The sequence below is a fragment of the Austrofundulus limnaeus genome, unplaced genomic scaffold (assembly GCF_001266775.1).
Source record: "Austrofundulus limnaeus strain Quisiro unplaced genomic scaffold, Austrofundulus_limnaeus-1.0 Scaffold37, whole genome shotgun sequence".
In the NCBI taxonomy this organism is placed as follows: Eukaryota; Metazoa; Chordata; class Actinopteri; order Cyprinodontiformes; family Rivulidae; genus Austrofundulus; species Austrofundulus limnaeus.
The window spans coordinates 1,662,537-1,684,843 of record NW_013952439.1 but is presented as its reverse complement, the minus strand read 5'-3'; the positions used below and the strand labels follow the sequence as shown (position 1 = coordinate 1,684,843).

At 39.0% G+C, this 22,307-nt stretch overlaps 3 protein-coding genes across 3 annotated transcripts in view; 2 read left to right on the top strand and 1 right to left on the bottom strand.

The window, feature by feature from the left end:
* ophn1 (oligophrenin 1) overlaps nt 1-12,222 on the bottom strand; it is a 28,543-nt gene extending 16,321 nt beyond the window's left edge. The window contains exons 1-12 of the mRNA XM_014006775.1: nt 11,771-12,222; nt 10,486-10,581; nt 10,127-10,188; nt 9,421-9,492; nt 5,125-5,226; nt 4,943-5,053; nt 4,722-4,826; nt 4,513-4,642; nt 4,310-4,410; nt 3,107-3,198; nt 1,906-1,984; nt 97-130 (exon numbers count right to left, since the gene is read on the bottom strand). Coding sequence (XP_013862229.1) covers nt 97-130; nt 1,906-1,984; nt 3,107-3,198; nt 4,310-4,410; nt 4,513-4,642; nt 4,722-4,826; nt 4,943-5,053; nt 5,125-5,226; nt 9,421-9,492; nt 10,127-10,188; nt 10,486-10,581; nt 11,771-11,924 — 1,138 coding nt within the window. The 5' untranslated portion in view covers nt 11,925-12,222. The remainder of the gene's footprint in view (nt 1-96; nt 131-1,905; nt 1,985-3,106; nt 3,199-4,309; nt 4,411-4,512; nt 4,643-4,721; nt 4,827-4,942; nt 5,054-5,124; nt 5,227-9,420; nt 9,493-10,126; nt 10,189-10,485; nt 10,582-11,770) is intronic.
* Nucleotides 12,223-15,128: 2,906 nt separating this feature from the next.
* gjb1a (gap junction protein beta 1a) lies at nt 15,129-18,057 on the top strand. The gene is made up of 2 exons (XM_014006774.1): nt 15,129-15,406; nt 17,048-18,057. The coding sequence occupies exon 2, from the start codon at nt 17,062-17,064 to the stop codon at nt 17,782-17,784; it is 723 nt and encodes a 240-aa protein (XP_013862228.1). The 5' UTR covers nt 15,129-15,406; nt 17,048-17,061; the 3' UTR covers nt 17,785-18,057.
* Nucleotides 18,058-21,010: 2,953 nt separating this feature from the next.
* Nucleotides 21,011-22,307, top strand: part of LOC106516418 (gap junction alpha-3 protein) — a 3,474-nt gene continuing 2,177 nt past the window's right edge. Inside the window, exon 1 of the mRNA XM_014006773.1 lies at nt 21,011-21,246. The gene's annotated coding sequence lies outside the window, so the exon portion shown is untranslated. The remainder of the gene's footprint in view (nt 21,247-22,307) is intronic.

Here is a 22,307-nt window from a genome sequence, read left to right as displayed (position 1 = left end):
TGTGGAAAAGGAAAAAAAGAAAAGAGAGTCAAATAAATGAGACCCACTTCACAGAAAAATGTCTTTTATCCCAGCTTCAGATGGTGACAGACTTACTTTCAGCTTGGTTGTGAATTGGGGAGTGATAAATCTGAAAGAAAAATAAGAAATGTAAAAAGAAAAGCAAAGACTGTGGAGCATGTGGAAAAATCTTCAGGAGTGATTAATGATCATCTTATTTTTAACGATGGGTGGAGGGGGGGGGGGGGTAAGAAAAAAAACGATGATGGCTCAAGGCAGCAAATTTAATCCACATGATCCAAGTATTTCAAGCTTCCAGGAAAGTTCATGAACAGATGAGGGTACAGTTTCCCAGTTCTGGGTGACTGTAGGAGCAGATTTAAATAATTCATTTGGTTTAATAAAGCTCAATAAAAAGAGGAGGGAAATGTGAAGCATTTAATTGTGAACAATTTGTCTCCACAGGTGCAGCGACGCAGACCGTGAAGCTCAGAGACCAGACATTCTCAAATGTGCTGATTTTAGAGCCAGACCACAGAGCAGCTGGAGACCAGGGTCTGGTCTGAGCAACAGGTTTTTGTTTTGTTTTTTAGTAAAAAAAAAAAAATTTAAATTAAAATAATGCAGAAGTGTGAAATATCATGGTCACACCGCGTTATCTATTTCAAAGATTTAATCTCCGGTGCAAAAGCGTGTTCCTTTCTGGTAATTTCTCCCCGAGTCACTTGAGTGCTGCCATYCAGGACAAAAATCAAAAAATATATGTGTGTGTCAAAATTTAATGGCAACGCCAAAGATATTTATTACCAACCATTTAAAAAGCTTTTCTCTCTCTCTTTTTTTTATCCAACGTTTGCATGATTGATTTCAAGTCTGTGGCTAAAGGGAGAGATAAATAAATAAATGTGCCAAAATATCCAGTTTCCTCCGAGACTCCGGAGGAGTACATGCAGGATTTGTTTCCCGCCTTTTGCCAAACGCTTTTAGAAACTTCTAAAGTGAGGAAGAACTTGTTAATTTTGGGAGTCAAGCTCATACTGTTTGGGCTTGAAATGTGCAGGAAAAGAAAAAAAGAAAAAGGCAAAATGTTCACAGGAACAGCAATGCATCCATCTAGATCTGCTTCCAAAGATTCTGAGTACTCCGATTTTTTATTTTTTAGAATCCAATGACTAAAACTAACAGTCTGAGTAGTCGGATTGCTTTTATTCCATTTATCACGCTGCTTATGGCTGACATTCAGAGACCMCGCAGCGCTGAGGGCCTTTAGTCAGGATTCATGAGAGGATCTGGGTGAAAAGGCTTCACTAAACTTTCATCATGTGAAGAAGCTGGTGAGGAAGTAGGACAGGAAGAGGGCACTAAAAGTGTGCCATGTGTTATTTTCACTTCCTTTAATTGTTTTCTTCACACTATCCAGACACAGCTGACTGATCTGATGAGCAAATAAAAAAATTTAAAAAAAGAAAGAATATATTTTTTCTTAATTATTTTATAAGTAAAGCTTTTTATTCTGCCTTTGTCTCCAACAGGAAGTGAACAGAAGCTGGTCAGTTTCTGCAGGAACGGCTCCATTAACAACTAAACATGATTAGTTAATAGCTTTAAAAGGCTATTAACTAACCTGGAGCCACGTCGCACGCACAAACCTCTTTGTTTGCTTTAAAAGCTTCACAAAAAAAAACAGGTAATACTGAAGGATTTACTTAAATGCCAGCTTCCAGCTGTGATCTAGTTTTACACCTACACAAGTCTTTTAATATTTTAAAAACAACACAACTGTCAACAACTCTGTTGCTTGGAAAAGATCATTTTTTTCAAAAATACAACATTTTCAGTTGGCTTAAATTTGATAAAACATCTGCAAGTTGAAAACCAAATWAAGACGTGGCTCCAGCAACTCACCGGCTCTTTTCCATCCATGGCCTCCATCCACAACTTCCTGTCGCCCTCCGACAGAGCCTGGAAAGTGACGGGCGCATTTCTATGGCAACAGGAAACAAAAGCCATTAAAAAGCAAAGAATAAAAGGCAAAGGTTGCAGGTTAATTATTCAGTCAAAAGGATGTGCATCACAGCAACKAACCACTGTGAGCAGCTTTATTAAACTCACAAATCACACCGATTTTTACTTTCATTTCTTTACTTTTTAATTCAAAAAAAAGGTAGACAAAGTGAGGAGAAGAACTCCCTGCAGGAGGAAGTGTCTTTGAAGTGCTCGGCTGACAAAAACAAGACGAACGACGAGCGTGAAGAAATGATGAAAAACCTTCCTGCTGCAGAAACGACTCGATCGGATGCCAGAGTTTACAGCTCGTAGGCTGGTGGATTAAATGTTAACCAGAACAACTGTGCTTTGAGATTAAAGCCCGTCTGATCAAAACCGTTAAACTAAATGTTTTATACATTTACGTTGAGGTGAACTTGCGCAATCAAGCAGATAGCACATTTTTGATGCAGTTATTAGCTATTTAAGTCTTATAGATGAAACAAAACGCAGCTACAAAGGGATGATTTGGGATGAAATAACTTTAATTGGTTTAATTAATCACGTCTTCTACTTTTATTAAATTAAAAGTCTGTATTCGCCTGCAGCCTGAGCTGACAGCACTGCTTTTTCTGCATTAGACAGCACTGCCACCTTCAGTTTATCAAACAACCGTCGACTGGATGTGTTCATCATCATGCATCATTGAAGCTTAAAAACTCTGTCGGCACACAAGTGTTTACGCAGAAAAATAAAAACCTGCAAGGTGACGGAGAAACTCGCAGCTAAAGGGGTTTTTCTAATGGGTTTTGTTCCAAATGGCCTGCTTATATAAATATGAGCTTGTTGTGTTCCTTCCCCCCACCCCCGATGAAATCCCAGAGTCTGCCATCTGTTTCCAGCGCCAGCCCCATTGCTCAGGGATTGTTTGGGCTCTGGTCCATTTAGCCTTCACACTCCGTCCTTGTAAACCACCTGTTCAACCTCGTCGCCCAAACCGCTTTATTCCACAAGGCTCCGTCGTTGCCTCATCGCACACTTTCCCAGTTTTTTTTTGTTTTGTTTTGTTTTGTTTTGTTTTTTTGGGTGAGGAGGGGGTGTTGTTTTGTTTTACACTAACCTCTCCATGGTTTCCACGTCGAAGCAGAAGCGCTTGTCTATGGACTCGCTTTTCCTCCGGATGCAGGATTTCAGAGTGAGCATCATGGGAGCCTGCGRGGAGAAACGTGAAGACGCCAACATTTCAACCAGCAGTCTGGGGTTAAGGAAATAGACACAAAGCATCAGGGACGGCTGGTATAAGTGGGCTAATCCCCTCACTGGAGTTTACAATAAAACCTAAGAAACACAAGTTTAATCTTTCCAAAGGGCTAACTTTTCACAGCTTTGTCCATTTCAACCCAGGGTCAGCCTGAGGCCACAGGCAATGATGCGCACTGAGCGCGAGTGCATGTGGGCGTGGTTTGGCGTAGACTGAGTCGCTACGATGGCGAGCAGGATTAACATAAACGAGGTGGATTAATTTCTCATCTCGACCGGAAGTGAAGAGGCTGGGGGTGAACACACTAAAAGATATTGAAATACAGCAAAACGAAATGGTTTTCTGTGACCTGGTTTCAGCAAAAGGACTGGCTAACAGCTAGCGTAGCTAATAAATATCTTCTCAGCTTGAATTTACAGTTGAAAATCTTAATGCAGGAGAATTAAGTACTAGATAACTGATAGAGGGTCTAGTTTTTGGTGGTTGTTTGCTTTACGGTTGTCTTTGTACTAAAAATGGACACTATGACAATTCATATCAGGTTTACTTTATGTTTCTGTTGTTAGAATCCAATCTGCAGTATTTTATTATTAATCTATTTAAAGTGAAGCCCAGCAAAGTAGTTTTTCGTGGATTTTTCATGGAAAATAACTACTAAAATTTTGCAGTAATCCCTGTGATATTGCCAAAAGTGGGGAACATTAATATTGTTTTTTCTCTCGCATGCTTTTTCATGAGTTTTCAAGCTAAATTATTAAGAACAATATAATTTACTAATTTTGTAACATAAACATTAACATAAAATCAGTTCGTGACACAGCATTTCCGCTTCACTGTACAGAACAGCACGTAGCTAACTGTTTAGCTTACGTGTTTTTATTTGGTCCCAAACGCACTGGACCACATCCATTAATTGCAGTTTCCACACTAAGACMCCACAAAAAACTGGGGCTTCACTGTATTATATACCTGTTAGCCCCCCTTAAAAACATCCCCACCAGCCCCCCATTGCAAATCATGTAGAAAGACACACATTTAGTTTCTCTGCGATAAACAAATCACCTGTTTGGTTGCAGGTTTCTGCTCACAGGACATCATCATCAGGCGCTTCCCCTCCTTGTGATACTTACAGTAATATTTCACCCACGACACGCCCAATGCCCCTAATGTAGCAAACAGAACAAGAAAAAAAAAAGACAGGTGTCGTCAGAATAAAGAGGAACAAAGAAACAACAAGCACCTCTTTAAGTTCAGAATAAACTTACGTTTCTCCTGACAGTATAAATAACCCTCCATTGGCAAAAAATTCTGCATTTTAGAAATCTGGAAAGGATTTTTCATTCTTTTCATCAGCTCCTCCAGCTCCTCGCTGGTGCTCTCATAGTGGTTTCTTGTCTGTAAAATAACCAGAGAGCACTTAAAGTACCCAGATATTGGATATTAAATGCCTGTAATTCCCAGCAGCACCACTTACGCTCTGCAGGCTCAGCTGCAGCTCCTGCTTGTACGGCATGAAGTCCTGAGTCATCTCCACTGTCAGGTTGTTAAGCGTTAAAATGCTCTGAAGAAACGCCAGCACCTGTCCAGCAGAAGTACGAATAAATGTATTTAAGGCTGCTGCTGAGTGCTAAGAGACCTCTTCCCCTCATATGCGGCAGCAAAGAGGAAGAGTGGGAGACCGCAGGCTCCACTCACCGGCTCCACAACATCAAACTTCTTCCTGTCCTGAACCTGGTGGATCTGGTAGACGTACTCCACTGACGATTCGTAGAAATTCACCCGCTCTTTGTCCAGGAGGTCATCGGCCTTCAGAGACAACGAGGACAGTTTTGTATTTCTTTACGGAGCTGATGCAAACACTTGTAATTCCTACAAACCTCTTGAAGTTGACTCTCCTTCTTCTTGGCAGAAAGATTCAAGTGTTTATCCAACAGGGAGTAATACTTTTCACTCTGTTTCTCGAAGTTCTTCTTCTTCTCCTGCAGGATATACGTGTTGAGGTTATTATATATTATAGATAGGACGGTAGGATAAGATCAAGAGGAATTTTTAAGTTAGAGCTCAGCACAAAGGAGGACAAAAGCACGATGATTCTGAGTCAAAAACTGTTGTGAAACGATCATGTTTGTGGTTTTTTAGGCATTAAACTGGGTTGATCTGAACACAAAACAATTTAACTAGTGTTCTTTTATTTAGTTTCCTACAGCTTGTTATTCAAAAAGCTAACACTACTAACGTTAGCATTAGGAAACCAATTAGCTAGCAACAAAAGTTAGCTCAAAAGTTAAAATCAATCAAAAATAAATAAGATAAAAAGACAATAAACAATAAAAAAAAAAAGGAGCTCGTTCAGGCAAAATAAAACATTCTCATTTAAAGTATGGTGAGCCCCCGATTTCCAGGGACAGAACCTGTTATGGCCACCTGTCCCCTGGAAATGTCCCCAATCTGAGGCAAGAACTGCATGAGCTGAGAATGACGAGGAGAGAGAGAATCGTCTGCTTAATTGTGCATTTCTTCTGTTGGATGAGCTTGTAGCTCCAAAAATATACAAACTTGGCACAAAACGTAATGACATTAGTGTTTGATAGATTATTTCTTTGTTGTAACAAAGCTTTTGGCAATAAATCTTATCGTGAACACCTGATTGGAAGCACCTGGACGTACCAGAAGCTCAAAACAAGCAGAGAAGATTTGGCAAATTTTTCATGTGCGCGACCCACATTCTCCGCTCTGCTGCTCATCTCACAAATGCATGTTCCTTACAAATGTGGCACCATTTAAAAGGGAAACTAACAGGCTTTAAAGTTTCACTGACAAGAAGCATTGTTACAACAAATAATCTACACACATTTACTTACATTTTGTGATAAGTACAGTTGTTAGTTTTTATTTATTTTTTGTTTTGTTTATGCTAAATATAGCTGTTTAGGATTTTCATCAGCTGAGAAAACTATAATTTAAAAAAAGGTTAATATTTCTAATAAAATTCTAACAGGATAACTTCAGTTTATCATCTAAAAATAAAATTTAGTTTACACTCTTAGCCTCAGTTTTTGTATTTTATCACTACTACTTTCACTTTATTTGTTTTATTACTTTTAGAAAGTGCAAACAACAGTGTGGAGGCACGTTTATGCTGTTAAAATTGATTTGTATTGTTACGGAAATAAATATGTCAAGAGAAATGAAAACGTAACTGTCCCAGTTTCTTTATTTCATTTCTGGATTTAATTTCAGACATCTGGTCCCTTTAATCTAAAATAAACATTATGCTAACATGCTAAAATTTAACGTCCACCATGAAAGCAAAACAATAATAAAAACTAAACAAATGACCAAAAAATATGTATTTAACATGTATACTGGAATATTCAGAACTGGAATGAACTTTGACTACATAAAGCTGTTGTTTTTTCCGCTGCCTCCTTCTGCAGGAGTTACCACTGTGAGCAAAATCACTTAAAAGATTTGGCAACAGCAACACCGGATGCTCTTCCTGATGCAACCTGGGCTCCATCCTGCAGCCTCATTACTACAAGACCTACCGTACGTTGTTGTCAACACTTCATATATTTTGACCAAAACCAGCTCATTATTAAAAAAAACTAAAGAGTTCAAGAGAAAATACAACACTTAATATCATAGCCTTTTTAAAAGTTAGCTTTAGATCTATTTTCCATGTGATGAGAAACAACACTTCAGATTTATTTTGTCATTTTGTAAATTCACTCAAACAGCGAGACAAACTAAAAGCAGAAGGTTATTAAACTTGTTTTAATAAACAAGATCCATATTTCTTATGCTGAAAAATAGTACTTTCAACATATTTTGTCACACTTTAAAAGGGGAACTATAACAGTCACGTTTGCCTTGCCTGACAGCAAATATTCACGTTTGGATTTACTACCAAGTGAGAACCTCAGATGTTTCGCAGCCTTGACATTTTGGATTAAAGTACTCAAGTTTAAAAAGGTTCGGTTCAGATTTACAGCAGGCCTTCCTCCAGTTCACTAACTCCAAACCATGCAGAACTTACTGCACTGCTGAAGTGGAAAATTCTAACTTGTTCACTCTTGCTTTACGCTTTGTAAAAAAAAAAATTACAAATCCTTTTAACTTTAGTAAGATGTTTTGCTCATGATGCTCATTTTGCAGCTCATAAAGCTCACCCCAGTTGTTTACAGCAGGATTATATCCTGAGTTTTTGATTTGCATCTGGAAGGAACAAATGGATGGCCCATTATTTTTGTAGGGAACCTGTAACGACGAAACTATGATATGATCGTGTTGTCGCCCAGCTTGATGTTTAGGCCTGTTTTAGGAGATTGTGCCTCAAAGATGAAGCATTATATTTATCAAAAGTGTAAAAGTAAGAAAAAAAAGGCTACTTTTTAAGAATTAGTTGTGCTCAACTTTTTGATCGTACTTTAAYGAACTGTCACTCTCAAATTGGAGATTAATAGATATAATTTGTGTCTATGAGCTAATTTTATCCCCCTTTAGAGGAAAGTAGTGTTTCAGTCCATAATAGGGTTGGTCATGATTATTTGGGGCATTTAGCTGATGTAAATAAATGACAGTGGTATGGTGTGGTGACTTACTTTCTCTTGCTTTCGTCTTTCCATTGCCACCAAACTTCATTCAACTTTCGCGTTTTATTTTCTTCTTCTTGTAGATTTTTTTGACACTTACCAAAACTCGTTGGGCCTCGGTCAGAAAGGAGGTCGAGGCATTTGTGTTTTTTCGGCTCAAGAGAAGACTAAGATTGACATTGTATTGAGTTGTTTTTTCAATGAGATTACCGTGTTTCCTGCTCCTGATGTAACGAACATCAAACAGTACTGTCGCGTTCAGAAAATAAAGTAATGTATATTATTTATCATAACTTCGATTTTTTTTTTGGCCTATCAACACAATTTAAAAACTGGAGGAAGGCATAGTGGCAGCATATCTTAACGCCAAACCCTACTTTATCTCCTTACGTTTCTGCTTGTAAAGGACAGATTGATTGAGCAGTGTGGATTCTCTGCTGAGTCGATTTGTTTCCACCATTTGCTGGAGGAGAGTTTGTTGTAGCCGACGTCGTGGCCTCCGTCCACATTTTCTGGTTTTCCTCGTACTCCGGTTTATGGCGGTGGTTCAGGTAAGTAAAGTAGTGTTAGGGTTAGCGTTAGCTGTCCCAACCTGCCTTCCATCACTGAGCTCACACGTGCGTTTGTTAGTGACAGTGCGATGCACACAAAAAGATCTCATCCCCAAGTGGTACTACGTGCAAAGTGGCAAATATTACAAATTTGCCCAACCTTACTACACGCTGCCCTAAAACCAGTTGTAGAAAATCTGCTCTAAAGACAAACTAAATAAGAAGGCTTTGACACTGTAATCCTGTTGTACTTTGACCAAACGCAAGAACTCTGAGAACTCTTGAGAAATCTTGGAATTTCCTGTGAAAAAGTGCCAAAATATGCCTCGCTTAAATCTGTCACCATTGAAAAAACAGAACACTTTTCAGATATGAAACTCATTCATTTCTAAAGAACAGAAAAGATAAATGAGTTTATAAGAAAAAAGAAGTGAATTGTTCCTTGTTTTTCACAGAAACCTAGCAAAAAAGTAAGGAAATGTGTGTGTTTAGTAGATTATTTCATTGTTGTAACAATGCTACTTGATAATAAATCTTTTATCATTGGATGCAAGCTAATTCTCTTTTAAATGGTGTCACATTTGTAAGGAACATGCATCTGTTGGAAGAGCAGTAGAGAGACGTACGTGAGTTGTGCACGTGAAAAATTTGCCAAATCTTCTCAGCCCAACAGCTTATTTTGCTGTTATTGACACTTATTTTGAGCTTCTGGTACGCCCAGGTGCTGCCAATCAAGTGCCCGCTACAAGATTTATTGCCAAGAAGCAATGTAACAACAAAGAATGTCATAACTTTATGTGCAAGTATAGATATGGTGCAACGTGGGTGTTCACACAGACAAGTGGTTTTGGAGAAGTTAGGACATCCTGTTTGTCATATAATGACGGGTCACAACAGGAAGACAAAAACTGAACAATAAATTTACTGAACCATTAAAGTGCTTCCTGCACTGACCCGGGACCCCACTTCTTTTGTTCACAAGACGTTTTATTTTGAAAGCAGAAAGAAAATCCCACAGAGGACTCACTTTTGTCGCTCCGATCTGCTCCTTTTTGAAGTTCTCCAAGGGTTTGATGAGCAGATTGGATGCGTTTTGGACCTGGACAGGGAAAATTCAAAATCAGTTGTTACTGCTGAGATATTACAAATTTACACAAGTTGTTTGTGGATTTGTGCTTTAACTTGAAAAACTATTAAACAGAAATTAAAAATATATATGTGTTCCCAGAAGTTGCTGTGGTTTCACTTCAAGATGAATCCAAACCTTGACCTACAGGTTAAAAAGTATGATCTGCATTCTGAAAATCCAGTCTAACCAGTAAAACTTCTGCTAAAAACTGAATCAGCAGAGTGGACAGCTCCTCCCTTTTGTTTTTCTTAGAGCACAAGAAACTTTTCAGTAGCAGCCATCAAAACCTCCCAACAACATGGCAACATTAGAATACTGAAAAAAAAGGAACAAAAAGCTAAAAGGAGGAACAGAAACCAAAATAAACGGCAGCATTTCTCTAATGTTTCTGCATGATGCCGCAGCTGCATAATGAACATCTGTTTCCTGACTAAACTAATAAATATATATGAATTAGTTCCTGCAGACAGMTTCCAGATAAAATAAAATTAGTATAGTATTAGTGTTGTGTTTTTCATGACAGAAGTGTTTATGTGGTTTTACATATCTTGAATGATGGTTCTTTTAGGAGAAGAGGGGAGTTTGGAGGAAGCTGATAACCCACCAGCATCATCCGGTCGTGCTCCACTTCCTGCAGAAGTCCGGCAAACTCCTGGAATGACTCAGCTGGGAAGAAAACCACAGGAAAAAAAAACTTAAACTTGTTTCAGCTGTCAGGCAAGACAGAAAAACATCAGTTTGAGAGGAGAGACTTAATCATTTTGTACATCTTTGTTTACATTTTTACACTTTCAATGTTTTTCAATATTGAAAATTTCAATAAGTTTCAATATGAAATATTTCAACCTAAAAATACCAGCATAATCTCATTCTTCAGTTCTCCTTCTGACAGAACAAAGACCTGCCACGTCGTTTATTATCGTTAAACATTAACCGTGTCTTCGTCTGATTGTGATAACTCACCAATGTTGATCTCATCATCTGTCAGAGAGTCGCCAATAAAGTCAAACTGAAAGGCGCTGAGAGTCTGGGAAAACTTCTGCACCGCCAGAGAGTAGCCTGTTTCAAACAGAAAACAATTTGTTTTAATTATAAACAGTGAACTGAAAGATAAAACCTCACTTAATATTAACAGAAACGTGCATTCATTCATTCATCCATCTTCTTTACAGTTTTGCACGATATATTTGCTTAAAATTTCACCTTTAATTACTGGAAACTCAGTCCGTCTGTTAGCAAAATTTCTTGTGAATTACTGGGCGGATTTCAATGAAATTCTCAGAAAGTAATCACTGCATGCACATGAACAGCTGACTACCTTTTACAGCCAATCAAATTGAAAATGGCCACCAGAGGAAAGTGACACTAAAAAACACTAAAAGGGCTATAATTTTGTAAATTTTGCAAATGTTGAGCTAAAACCTGATGTGGTAGTAGCTGAGAATCATTGCCTTCCTCTGAGGACTCACAGATCTTGTGAGACGTTGCATAACATAACTCACRTACTCATACCTTCATCATATACGTCTGCTGTAAAGCGTGGCGGGTAATATGCATTCCATAAAGCTATGCTTTTAATTAGAGTCGGTTTTATTTTCCTCCTGGAAGAAAAGTATAAAGCATGAAAGAGATTTTCTGGCAGGATTCTGCAATGCAGCAGCTGCCAGCGTGAGGTCGGTCCAACAATGCTCTCCCTGCATGTCTGGATCTCATTATCAAAACAAAACCAGGCCTGTCAGATCAATACTGAGCAGCATTAGGAATCAGCCTCAGGAATTTGGCTGAAGCGCCACTTATTGTAAATCAGTCCCTTCTTCTTCTTTTTGCAGCAGCAGGGCTTTTAATCACAGAGCTTTGTGTTTCAACTTGTCTGCAGCTTCAAGTGATGTAGCTTTCCTGCAGGTTCTGATGGTGCTCCTGACCTCTGACCTTCATCTGAACATGATGGCAGCTGCAGCACACAGATGACCCAAATCTCCACATCTGCATTGTTTGCCACTGGTTCTGGTTCTGGTAAAGGCACTCAGCAGACTTACATGACGCACAGTGTGGGAGGTGGAGAAGTATGCATTGTGTGGTTTGGTCATCCTGCTGCACATCTGTATCACATCCATGGAGGGGGTTCTTGGACCACCCTGCTTCTCACAAATCCTGCATCCTTCTTTTAAAAAGGCCCAATAATCCTCACACACTCAAATAAATAAAAATAATAATAAAAAGTTTAAAGGGAAACTGTAAGCCTGCTCACCCTTGATTGCAGTGATCACACTGTTGCCATCTTTGATCAGCTCCTTCAGAAACTTGTTCGTCCTCTCCAGCTCCAACTCATAACACTTGAGGGTCTCCCTGAAGTCCGGGCTGTCGCTGTAGCAGTCACTGAACTCCAGAGGAGGGTGGCCCATCGTCTTCGTCTTCTTCAGTACCAGTTTTAGTTAGACCGCAGGGACCGAACAGGGTTTTAACGAACCAGCAGCCTCCGCTCGCCCTGTGTGTTCATTTCTGCTGAGCTGACGCAACTCCTCCGAAGCGCTCAGCCCCACGGAGCTCCAGCAGAACCATGGTGTCCGTGGGAGCCTAGCGGAGCATAGAGACGGATAATCAGTAAAACGACTCCCTCTTAGCTTCGCCCGACCTCTTTTTCTTAACCCGACGCTTTGTTTACGCTTTGCTTCTATCGTATCCCGTTCCTCTCTGCCACCTTTTCCTTGTTAAAAGTGTCGTAAAGCTCAGAGCGGCGAAAATCCGTCTGCGGACGCGTTCCATTTCAAAACGTTTCACCCTTTTACAAAGCCTCGCCCTGTCCTTCCGTCCGTTTAAAGCTGCTTTTCAGTCTTCATCGCCCAGAATTAGCCTTTAAAACTAATAAATTTGTATTATTAAGTGATTGTTACTCAAAATAGCACATCTCAACCCCTTTAGTCTGCTCAATGTTTGCAAGGAGAATAAAACAAAACGAAATGGTATGAGACCGGTTGGCGACAGAGGCACAAAAATGCATCCCATTTTCCACACCCAGGAGGTTCTTAAAGGAGCAGATTGAAAAAGTTTTTTTTTTTTTTAACATTTACAAATCTGTGGGGCGCCAAGTGTAAAATAAAACGTTAAAATAATAATAATAATAATAATAATAGAAACCGACAATACTTCACAATGTAAACAAACGTAGAAACGAGGGAAAACTGAAGCCTTCTGAAAATTAAGAATTAATCTGTTTAATTGGATATAATTTTAATTAAATTTCAATTTGGATAAAAGCCCTCCTTATTTGTTCAGACTGGGGACCGACACTGAAGCTCCACTTATCAAGCCTGGAAGGTTGTCAGTGGCTGGACTGAAACTTTTTTTTGTAAAAAAAAGTAATGTATTACAGGGTGTCCTTGCAGAAAACTGGCTAAGCCAGAGGAGCCCAAAGTGGGGCCCGCGGGCCAAATTTGGCCCACCAAGCCATTTGATTTGGCCCATCAACAGTTGCCAAAGTTACAAGGTTGTAGCCTGTTATCCTATGTAGAAACAGAGTATTTCCATTGGTTAAATGACTATATAAAAGGGCTGTAGTGAAGGTAGTTTTTATTCATGGTGCTGACTTTAACTTTGATTTATTAGGATTAAACATGAAACATGAAATGACAACAAAAAATATTTAGATCAGATTTAACCCCACATGTAGATTTGCACACTTTATAAGGCCACAAAAACTCATATTTTATCAATTTAAGAAATGTCCCATGAGCCTTTGCTACTTGAGTGTATGACAGACTTTCTCCAAGTGCACAGACTAAAACAGAAGAGGGCCATTGTATAGCTTAATTGTTAAAAATAAAGGATTTTACTTTAAAAAGTATTTGTATTTCATGTATTAAATTACTGCATTTGGCCCGCAGCCCATGGATAACTTTTCATTTTGGCCCTCGCGGGGAAAATGTTTGGGCACCCCTGGGCTAAGCCCAGTCATAGGGCAGCTTTGGCAGCCCACCTCCCACCGTGTTTTTGTTAAAAAAAATGTTGAAAGTTGACAAGAAATTTGAAAATATTACAAAATGTGAATGTTATTGTAACACTTTGTTGACAATACTTAAACACCAACCTTTTTGAGACTGAGAGCTATTTTAGGGGTACAGAGAAACACAAATGGTTACTACAATGACTCAAACATAAATGTACACACACACACACACACACACACACACACACACACACACACACACCTTTAATTATAGCATAATTAAAAAATGCATGTAAATGTGAAAAAAATTCTCATTGATTACATCTTATTGTTAAAGACTTGTCACATTAATTATTATTTACTATGGCTGATATGATAAATCATTGTTATTAAAAATAATTATTATTATTTTGAACTCTGAGTCCAGTCCTCAGTTTAAAAACCTTTTGGAGATCTTCTGTGTGACATGTGAGTGGGAGTGTGGGTAGTTTTTTGTCTCTTTGACTGTGTCCACATGATGGACTGGAGACCTGTCAAGGGTGTCCCCAGCTTTCACCCAAAGGCAGCTGACACAGGCTCCAGCCCCCACCCTGACTCTCACCTAAGGACAATTTAGAGTTACCTATTAGCTTAACAGCCATGGTTTTGGTTTGGGGGAGAAAACTGGAATATCGGAAGAAAACCCACGCATGCATGGAGAGAATACGCAAACTCTCCCCAGATACGTCCCGGCTGGGATTCGATCTGGCAACTTTCTTGCTGGGAGGCAACATTTCTACCAACTGACTCAATCCAAGTAAATGAACTTTATCATCATCATCATCATCATGCAACAGACTGATAGAGGGCATCAAAGTTATATGGAAGGTCACATGTCTTTGGCACTGATGGCTTTCCATACATGTTGACATCAGCAGCCATTATTTGGTAAAGTAGGTGGCTGCTATTAACAACAGCAGCTGCTGATAAAGTATGCTTCTATCTTTTATTGCTTTTTAAACAAAATATCAACACATGTATGTTTTACATGCAGGTGTCACAAGAATGAGTGAGATTTGTATTTTCTCAAGTTAAAAAAACTGCTGCCCTTTGTCATATATTTTGTGTCTCATATCTATTTATCTGTGCTGTATTTAGGGTGTGGAGTAAGAATTTTTAAAGATGATAAAACTATACATTTAACAAAAAGATTGCAGGTGTTTAAACCTAAAATCCTCCAGAAAGAATAAAACTCTAGAACAAATGAAAACACCGCTGCAGCTCCTTCATCAGGCTGAAAGAACTTCGCTCACTCCTCTGTCTGAGCCAGAGGCTAAGTTAAACTGAGGAGAGAATCCACAGCTTCAGTGTTTTTACACAAATTGTTACAGGAGACGTTAATAACCTGCAAACATCTTGTTCACATATTCAAGGTGGAGTCAGTGAATCTTCATAAGTGATGCTGCARTTCATCCTTCTGTGTCTGTGAAAATCATCCTTTGGGTCTAAAAAGTTGATCTGATTTATATCTTGCTCTGGAAACTTGTTTATCAGGCCTCTTTGTGTTGTCTGCAACATGGCTGGTTTATGCAGCCATATTGCGTCAAGCCCGTCCCCCACTTCCTGCGTGCAACACAGCACAATGAGGAGAAAAGGAYGGGCCGCCAACCCCGCGCAGATTCTTCAGCTGTGGGCAGAAACGCAAAGCGTTTGATGTAAACTCTGAAGCTGTTTGTTTTGTCCTGATAAAAGGAGCCATTGTATGCAGATGGCTCTCACAGAGGCATATGACCTCCTCAGTGCAGGGCAGTGGCTGGTCAGCGTGAGGGAAATTATTAGCAATGCAAAGTCACTGTGTGAGCTGATGTCCTCTGTCTCCGATTGGAAACAAAGATAAAAGGGGAAAAAATCTGGTCACGCAAATGTTTCTGGAAGCGTTTAATTGAAACAGAAAAGCAGACGGTAAGCTYGTTTTGTTTTCCAGAGAGTTAACAGATGGTGTTTGGACAGACTGGCTTCTGTGTTCAACAGGTTTATTCTGTGGTCAGTGTGTTTGTCACTGTCAGGTCACTTTATAATTAGTAATATTCCCTTAAAATGAAGAATAAATAAGTGATTCTTAAGTTGAGCAGTTTGACTAATCCTAATAGGCCGTTTGTTAAAACCAAGATAAAATCTCTTGTTTTGGAGAACAAGRTATTTTCCTTCTGACCAGCGAAGGTTTTGACATCATTCTGGGTTCAGATGCCCACTCTGCTGATGACTGGTGAACGTGTGTCACGTGACCCCTGTGTTGTCGTCTTTAAGTGGCCCTCCAGCAGCTCGGGGGGGCCACAGAGAGGTTTATCTGCTCCTCTGAGTTTACCTCCATGCCAAAGCAGAGGGTCAACTTTGTTCTCCTCGCTGCCTCCTATGCCGCTTACACCTCCAGCTGAGCCCGGTAACAACTCTGACACTTATTATCAGACTGAATGTATGAAGGGGTCATAGGTCAGGTTAAAATGAGAAGAGCAAATAAAATGAGTGACTTTTAAAAATTTAATGCTTAGTATTTACTTTAAAATGTTGACGTTATTAATTAAATTGTTGAAAACTGCTTGGTCTAATTAAAAACTTATGTATGATGTTGATTAATACTTCACAACTATTTTAGATTAAACAGTTTGTTTCTGATTTGTATGAGTATTTAAAAAATAAGATGGTTTTAGAGTAAATGATTTGTCTAGTACATATAAAATATAAATACTATATTATGCTTTCTGTTTGTGACTAATTTTTTGCAGTAAATACTTTATAAGAGCTTTAAATGCAAACAAGTCAGTATTTTGCCTGGATTTTTTGTACCCGCTTCTCCTTTTCGGGTCTCGAAGAGCTGGTATCAATCTCTAACACTCTCACTCATACAGTATCTATAGATTGTTTAGTCACTAAGGAACCTAACATGTTAACACATTACTGGATGTTGTGCATGTGACGACATGAAACTGTAAAATTAAATGAAAAAAATCTTCACACTGGACAAGCTGTATTCAGACAAAGCCAGTCATTGGGTTACATTAGGTCCTATGTATTTAGTGATAGATGAAGAAAATATAGGAAACATTATTTTAAAAAGTTTAATAAAAGCTGATTAATAAAAATACATATTTGATCCCATTTTWAACTTTTTTAAAGAAAGTTAAAGAAATCATTTCATATACTATTTCCGTTGCTTTCTTTTTTTAAAAGAAACCTACTGCATTGCAAAAATTAATCTAACCAAGTTTGAAATCTTATATCTAGCCAAAAAATAAAAATAAAAATCTTGATCTTGTTTTGAGACTGATTTACTAAACAAGAAGTGAATGTGTAAATTTAATAATCTTTTTAGCAGAATGTGTAAAATTTTATCTTGTTAGCCTTAAAATTAGACTCAAATTAAGGGAAATAATCTGCCAATGGAGAGTGTGAAGAATCAGGGATGCTCTATCACACTCTGCTTGTTTATATGTTTTTTTTATCTGAACTGTATTTTTGCTGAATCGTTTCCTGTGAGTTTATTTAAAAATAAAACATTGTGCATTCAGATCTTGAGTTTCTTTTCATGCGTTTTTCCTCTTGCAGACCCGGAACCGAAGATGAACTGGGCCTCATTCTATGCCGTCATCAGCGGCGTGAACCGACACTCCACCGGCATCGGCCGCATCTGGCTCTCTGTYCTGTTTATTTTCCGCATCCTGGTCCTGGTGGTCGCTGCCGAGACTGTGTGGGGAGACGAGAAGTCCGGCTTCACCTGCAACACCCAGCAGCCGGGCTGCAACAGCGTCTGCTACGACCACTTCTTCCCCATCTCCCACATCCGCCTCTGGGCGTTGCAGCTCATACTGGTCTCCACTCCCGCCCTGCTGGTTGCCATGCACGTGGCCCACCGCCGCCACGTGGACAAGAGGATCTACAAGCTGTCAGGGAGGGCCAATCCGAAAGAGCTGGAGCAGATAAAAACCCAGAAGATGAAAATAACMGGGGCCTTGTGGTGGACTTACGTCATCAGCCTGGTGTTCCGCGTCATCTTCGAAGTCATTTTTATGTATCTGTTCTACATGATTTACCCCGGTTATAAGATGATCAGGCTGGTGAAATGTGACTCCTACCCCTGTCCCAACACGGTGGACTGCTTTGTGTCCAGGCCAACGGAGAAGACCGTCTTCACCGTCTTCATGCTGGCCGTGTCAGGGGTGTGCATTCTGCTCAACATTGCAGAGGTGGTCTTCTTGGTGGGGAAGGCCTGCAGCAAACACCTGCACGATGCTGGAAACTCCACTGTCGCTGCTTGGATCCAGAAGAAGCTTCGCTCTTACTAACAAAACACATAATTCATCTCCCTGCAGAGGAACACGAACAAAAACACACAATTTCACTTTYTGGTTTGACTTGTCGGCTAAAATAGCTGTTAAAACGTGTTAATTAATGCTTTTTGCAAAGCTTCTGGGTCTAGAGAGAGAAAAAGGTAGAATTTAGAAAATTTGTCACACCAGCAATACATATCACGGATATTTTTATCACGGATATTGTCACACATGCACAAGCCATGTTCAGTAGTGCGTATCTTTTTAAATAAATCCTCCTGAGAAGTATATGTTTCTTCTATTTCAAAAAAGACACTTTGAGGTTCCATTACACGTTGAAATTAGATTGACTAAACATAACATTTCTTTTTTATTTAGATGAAAGTAAAAAGTGTGACAACCTACACATGTTCCAGCTGTTGCTCTCTGTGTACACTGTTCCTGCCTGCATCACCCTGCTATGATGGAAGATGTGTTTTATTATAATATAACATGATAAAACAGTACAATACAATATGTGATTCAATGCAGTAATTTTATGTTATGTAATATGACACAATATGATCCGATTTAGTCATGTATAGTAGTACATTTTAGTATGATACAACACTATAATGCAATATGTAATATACAGTTTATTACAGCACAATACAACACAATAAAATAAAATACAATAAGATATGTCTCATGACAGGGGTCTTCATTTATTGGGACTTCCATACCAATGGAGTGTACAATGATATTAGTTGTTTTAAAATGACAGCAATAATATACTCAGTCAATAGCTGTCAACCTGACTGAGCAAACTCGCCAGGGTCACATGACCTGCCCAGTATGGATGGAGGCGTGTCCTTCTCTTTGTGAGCAGAATACATAGAGGGTCAGGCTGTGGGGGAAACAGAGTTCAACTGAATGTGAGCCTTTCTGATTGAAATACATTATTTTATGGCTCCATGTGTTGATTTGCTACATGCTGGATTGTGTTTAAATACATAACTTTGGCAAAAGCATAAAAARKWWTAAAAAAAATTGGCAACTCAGTGCCCATCATTGAAGACATCTGTCCTGTGACACAATGCAGTAGAATATGATGCAATATGACAAAACAAGACAGAGGAATACAGTACAGTATACTTTATTGTCTTTGGACTAAAAGCCATTCCCTGTCTCAGCATCATATTTGACCCCCGAGCCCTTTAATATATTTKCCCAGTCTGGTGAAGTCTCGTTACCGCTGATGACACAAACAGTTTGTGGTGATTTTAGATAATGACTGAGATGCTAAACCACACAGTGCTGTGAGTGTTGATATAACAGGAGAGAAAGAAAGACGTGGGAAAAGCTGGTTTACAGCAACTGATGGTGCGATCACACCATTCAACAATATAGCAACCACATATTTTCAAACGTGTGTGCCCGTGTGCACATCTTTGAACTGGTGTGTGGATATATTTTGACATTATACTATGCTTGTGAGGACATTTTGTTGTGTGGACATTTGCCTGGTCCACRCAAGGGAAAATCCCTTTTGTGGGTCAGGGGTTTAGGGCTAAGGTATTAATAAAATTTAGGTTAGGGTAAACGGTCAGGGCTGTCAAGTGTAAATTGTTGACATAACTATGTTTTATTGTATTTATTTTTTGAGTGGTGTGTGTATAATTGTTTCTGTGTTAGCCCTTTTCATTTCCAGGGTATCCCCACTTACTCACTTGATGGGCTAACTATGATATTCTAGTATAGGATGTAAAAAAACATTTTATAAATGGTTATTATAAATATGTTTGCATGATATAAATGATTTCACTTGAATACGTTTCAACAAAAAAAACAGAAAAAGCTTAAATTGCAGACTTTTCTCTGTTTTCTTTAATGAACTCTAAACGTGTTTAATTGTATTAATTCACATTGTATGTATAATTTTTTAGTGACCTACCAAAATAAAACCAGGTGATGCAGGTTGATATAAGTCATTAAACTGTGAAGTTGAGAGTATTTTGGTGTGGTGATGTTATACCATAAATATCCACAGAGCTGCAGTCTTCTGTCACCTCTCAGCTCTCAGAAGTGTGACAGAAAAACATCCTGAGTCAAACAAAACTACTTCATCTCACATTTAGCAACAGATTCAGCAGATTTAGACTCTATGTTTCCACCTGTGAAGATCTCAAACTGATGGTGTTCTAGTTCAGAGTTTGAAGATTCTGCAAACATTTCCTCGCAGAAATACAGAACAGGAAGAAAGCAGTTTTGACCATAATAAAGTCAGTCGTATTTCTGAATAAACTGGTATTAAAATGAGTCTCTGTGTCTTGTTATTTGGGACAGAAATAAAACTTTAAAGTGCCTGTGACATGCTTAGTCTTCAAATACAAAAATCAAAGAAAACATTTTATATTTAAGAAAGTTGGAACAATACATACRATTTTGCCCATTTTGTCCCTTAACTGGCATATTTTCTTTTGAACTTGACTCAGCCAAAGTGAAACAGGAAGTGACATCAAAGGGGAACTCTTTAACAAAGAAAGTTGTCTGGTTTTTGTTTATTAAAGCAATGCTACTTGAACTCTGACTCTTCATCATCTCTCTGATAGAGACTCAAAATAATCTAAAGAAACATCAGATTCTTCTCTACAGTCTGGGCTGTTGGCTGTTGTAGCAATGCTCTGTTCACAATCAGACATTCCCCTTTGACATCACTYCCTGTTACTTTACAGACAAAAATCTCAACAACTGTTCATCTCAGCAACATGAAATTTCTTTTGCAGTATTTTGTCAATGACGTCTTTTCAAAAATGCATTAATATGTATCACAAAAAATTGACGTCACAGGCACTTTAATGACAGCAGCAAGGACCAAAACTACAAAGTTAGTGGGCAGTTGTAGAAATCTTTACATGCTTTTCTTATACAACTACAACATTCATTATGATACATTAAAAAGTAGAATTGATCCAAAGATGATCTGAAGATTAAAAAACAGGTAAAACATGTTGACGTTACTTGAACTCATGATGTAAAAGTGATTTGATTAGGATGCAAAGTGCAGACAGAGTAAAATGAAATAAACAAGTTTTTACAGCTTGAATCTCTGCTTGAGGTCAAAGAGCAAACCCAAAAAAGTAGTATCACAGCCCACCCCCAAAACAAGACTTCTATTTAGAGCTCAGTGAAACGTCAGCTGAGTCTCCATCCTCAGTGGACCCTTTAGCTGCCACTCAGTTTGAAAGAAACACCTCTTCAGAGAGGAGTTTCGGACTTTTCAACAGATTAAAAAGTTACCCTCCGTGCTCACATGGACTCAGGACTTATATGGGTTTAGGCACGATGGCTTATTGAATGAGCTGAGGTCAGGACATGATCATCGAGGCTTCACTGAAATCTGGGATCTGTTCAAATCTGCTTTACAAGAACATCAACTCTCTGTGACGTGAAGAACCTCAGTCGCTTTAAAGCTTTGAGGCAAATGAACGATAACCGGTAGGTCTTTCTTTATGATGACAGATACTAACACCAGTAGTCCCCCATTGGTTTTGATTTGGATGAGCACACGTTTAAAGTGTAGAAGACATTAAAAAGAACCAGTTGATTTCAGGTGATCTTCTGATAATTTATGAAAACAGTCTCAGTCTAAAAGTGAGTCAAACAGACGGTCAGATTCTCCACTGGTCAACAGCGTCTATTAAAAATGACAAGCACAACTATTTTTAAATGAGTTTGTGGAAACTGTGGGGCACGGTGTCACAAGATCCACGCTGAGGTCGAGAGGCTCACAGAGGCTGCTTCAGGGCTCTCTATTACACTCTGTGAGCTACTGTATGTCCTGGACTGTCCTGTCAGGGGTTGGAGAAGGAGCACAACCTTCAGGAAAACAAACAGTATATTCATGATGAACTGATCAGCATGTCTTCTATGATTCTATAAACTAAAGCAGGCTTTGAAGGGGCTGCATCAGCAAACGGAGCAGAAAGCAACGCTACATTACTGTGCATGATATGTTCTGAATCAACTGAGCTTTCAAGAGAGCAGAATTTGGTTTTATGTAATGCAAATAAATATATTTGCATTATATAAAGGACACAACAACTGAAGCGGCTGGATGGGGGGTTGAGCCGGCGACCTTCCAGTTCCAGGACGACTCCCCTAACCACTCCACCACAGCCGCCCCAATTATAGATGCTTTTATTCTTATTCAGCTGCTCCGGTGTCTCCACAGCAAGAGACATGAAGACTTGGTGATTGTTTTTACACCTGACACAAGCAAGGAGCTGCCATCTAGGGTGCCTAGGAGAGCAGATGGTGGGTGGGGGTTTGAAACTTGCTCAAGGAAACAGAGTAGGGGCAAATGAAGGTGGAGGAAGATGCGAGCGCTGCACTTCTCTTTGTAGTGACAGTCAGGAGATTCGTACCGGAAACCTTCCAATCACAGGTGCACGTTCTCAAACCCCCAGATGCATGAGTTCAACAAGTCCTAGCTTGGATATTAATAGTTTAATTTATTTTTTGTATAAAATGAAAAGGTGTGCTATGGTTTATTCAAC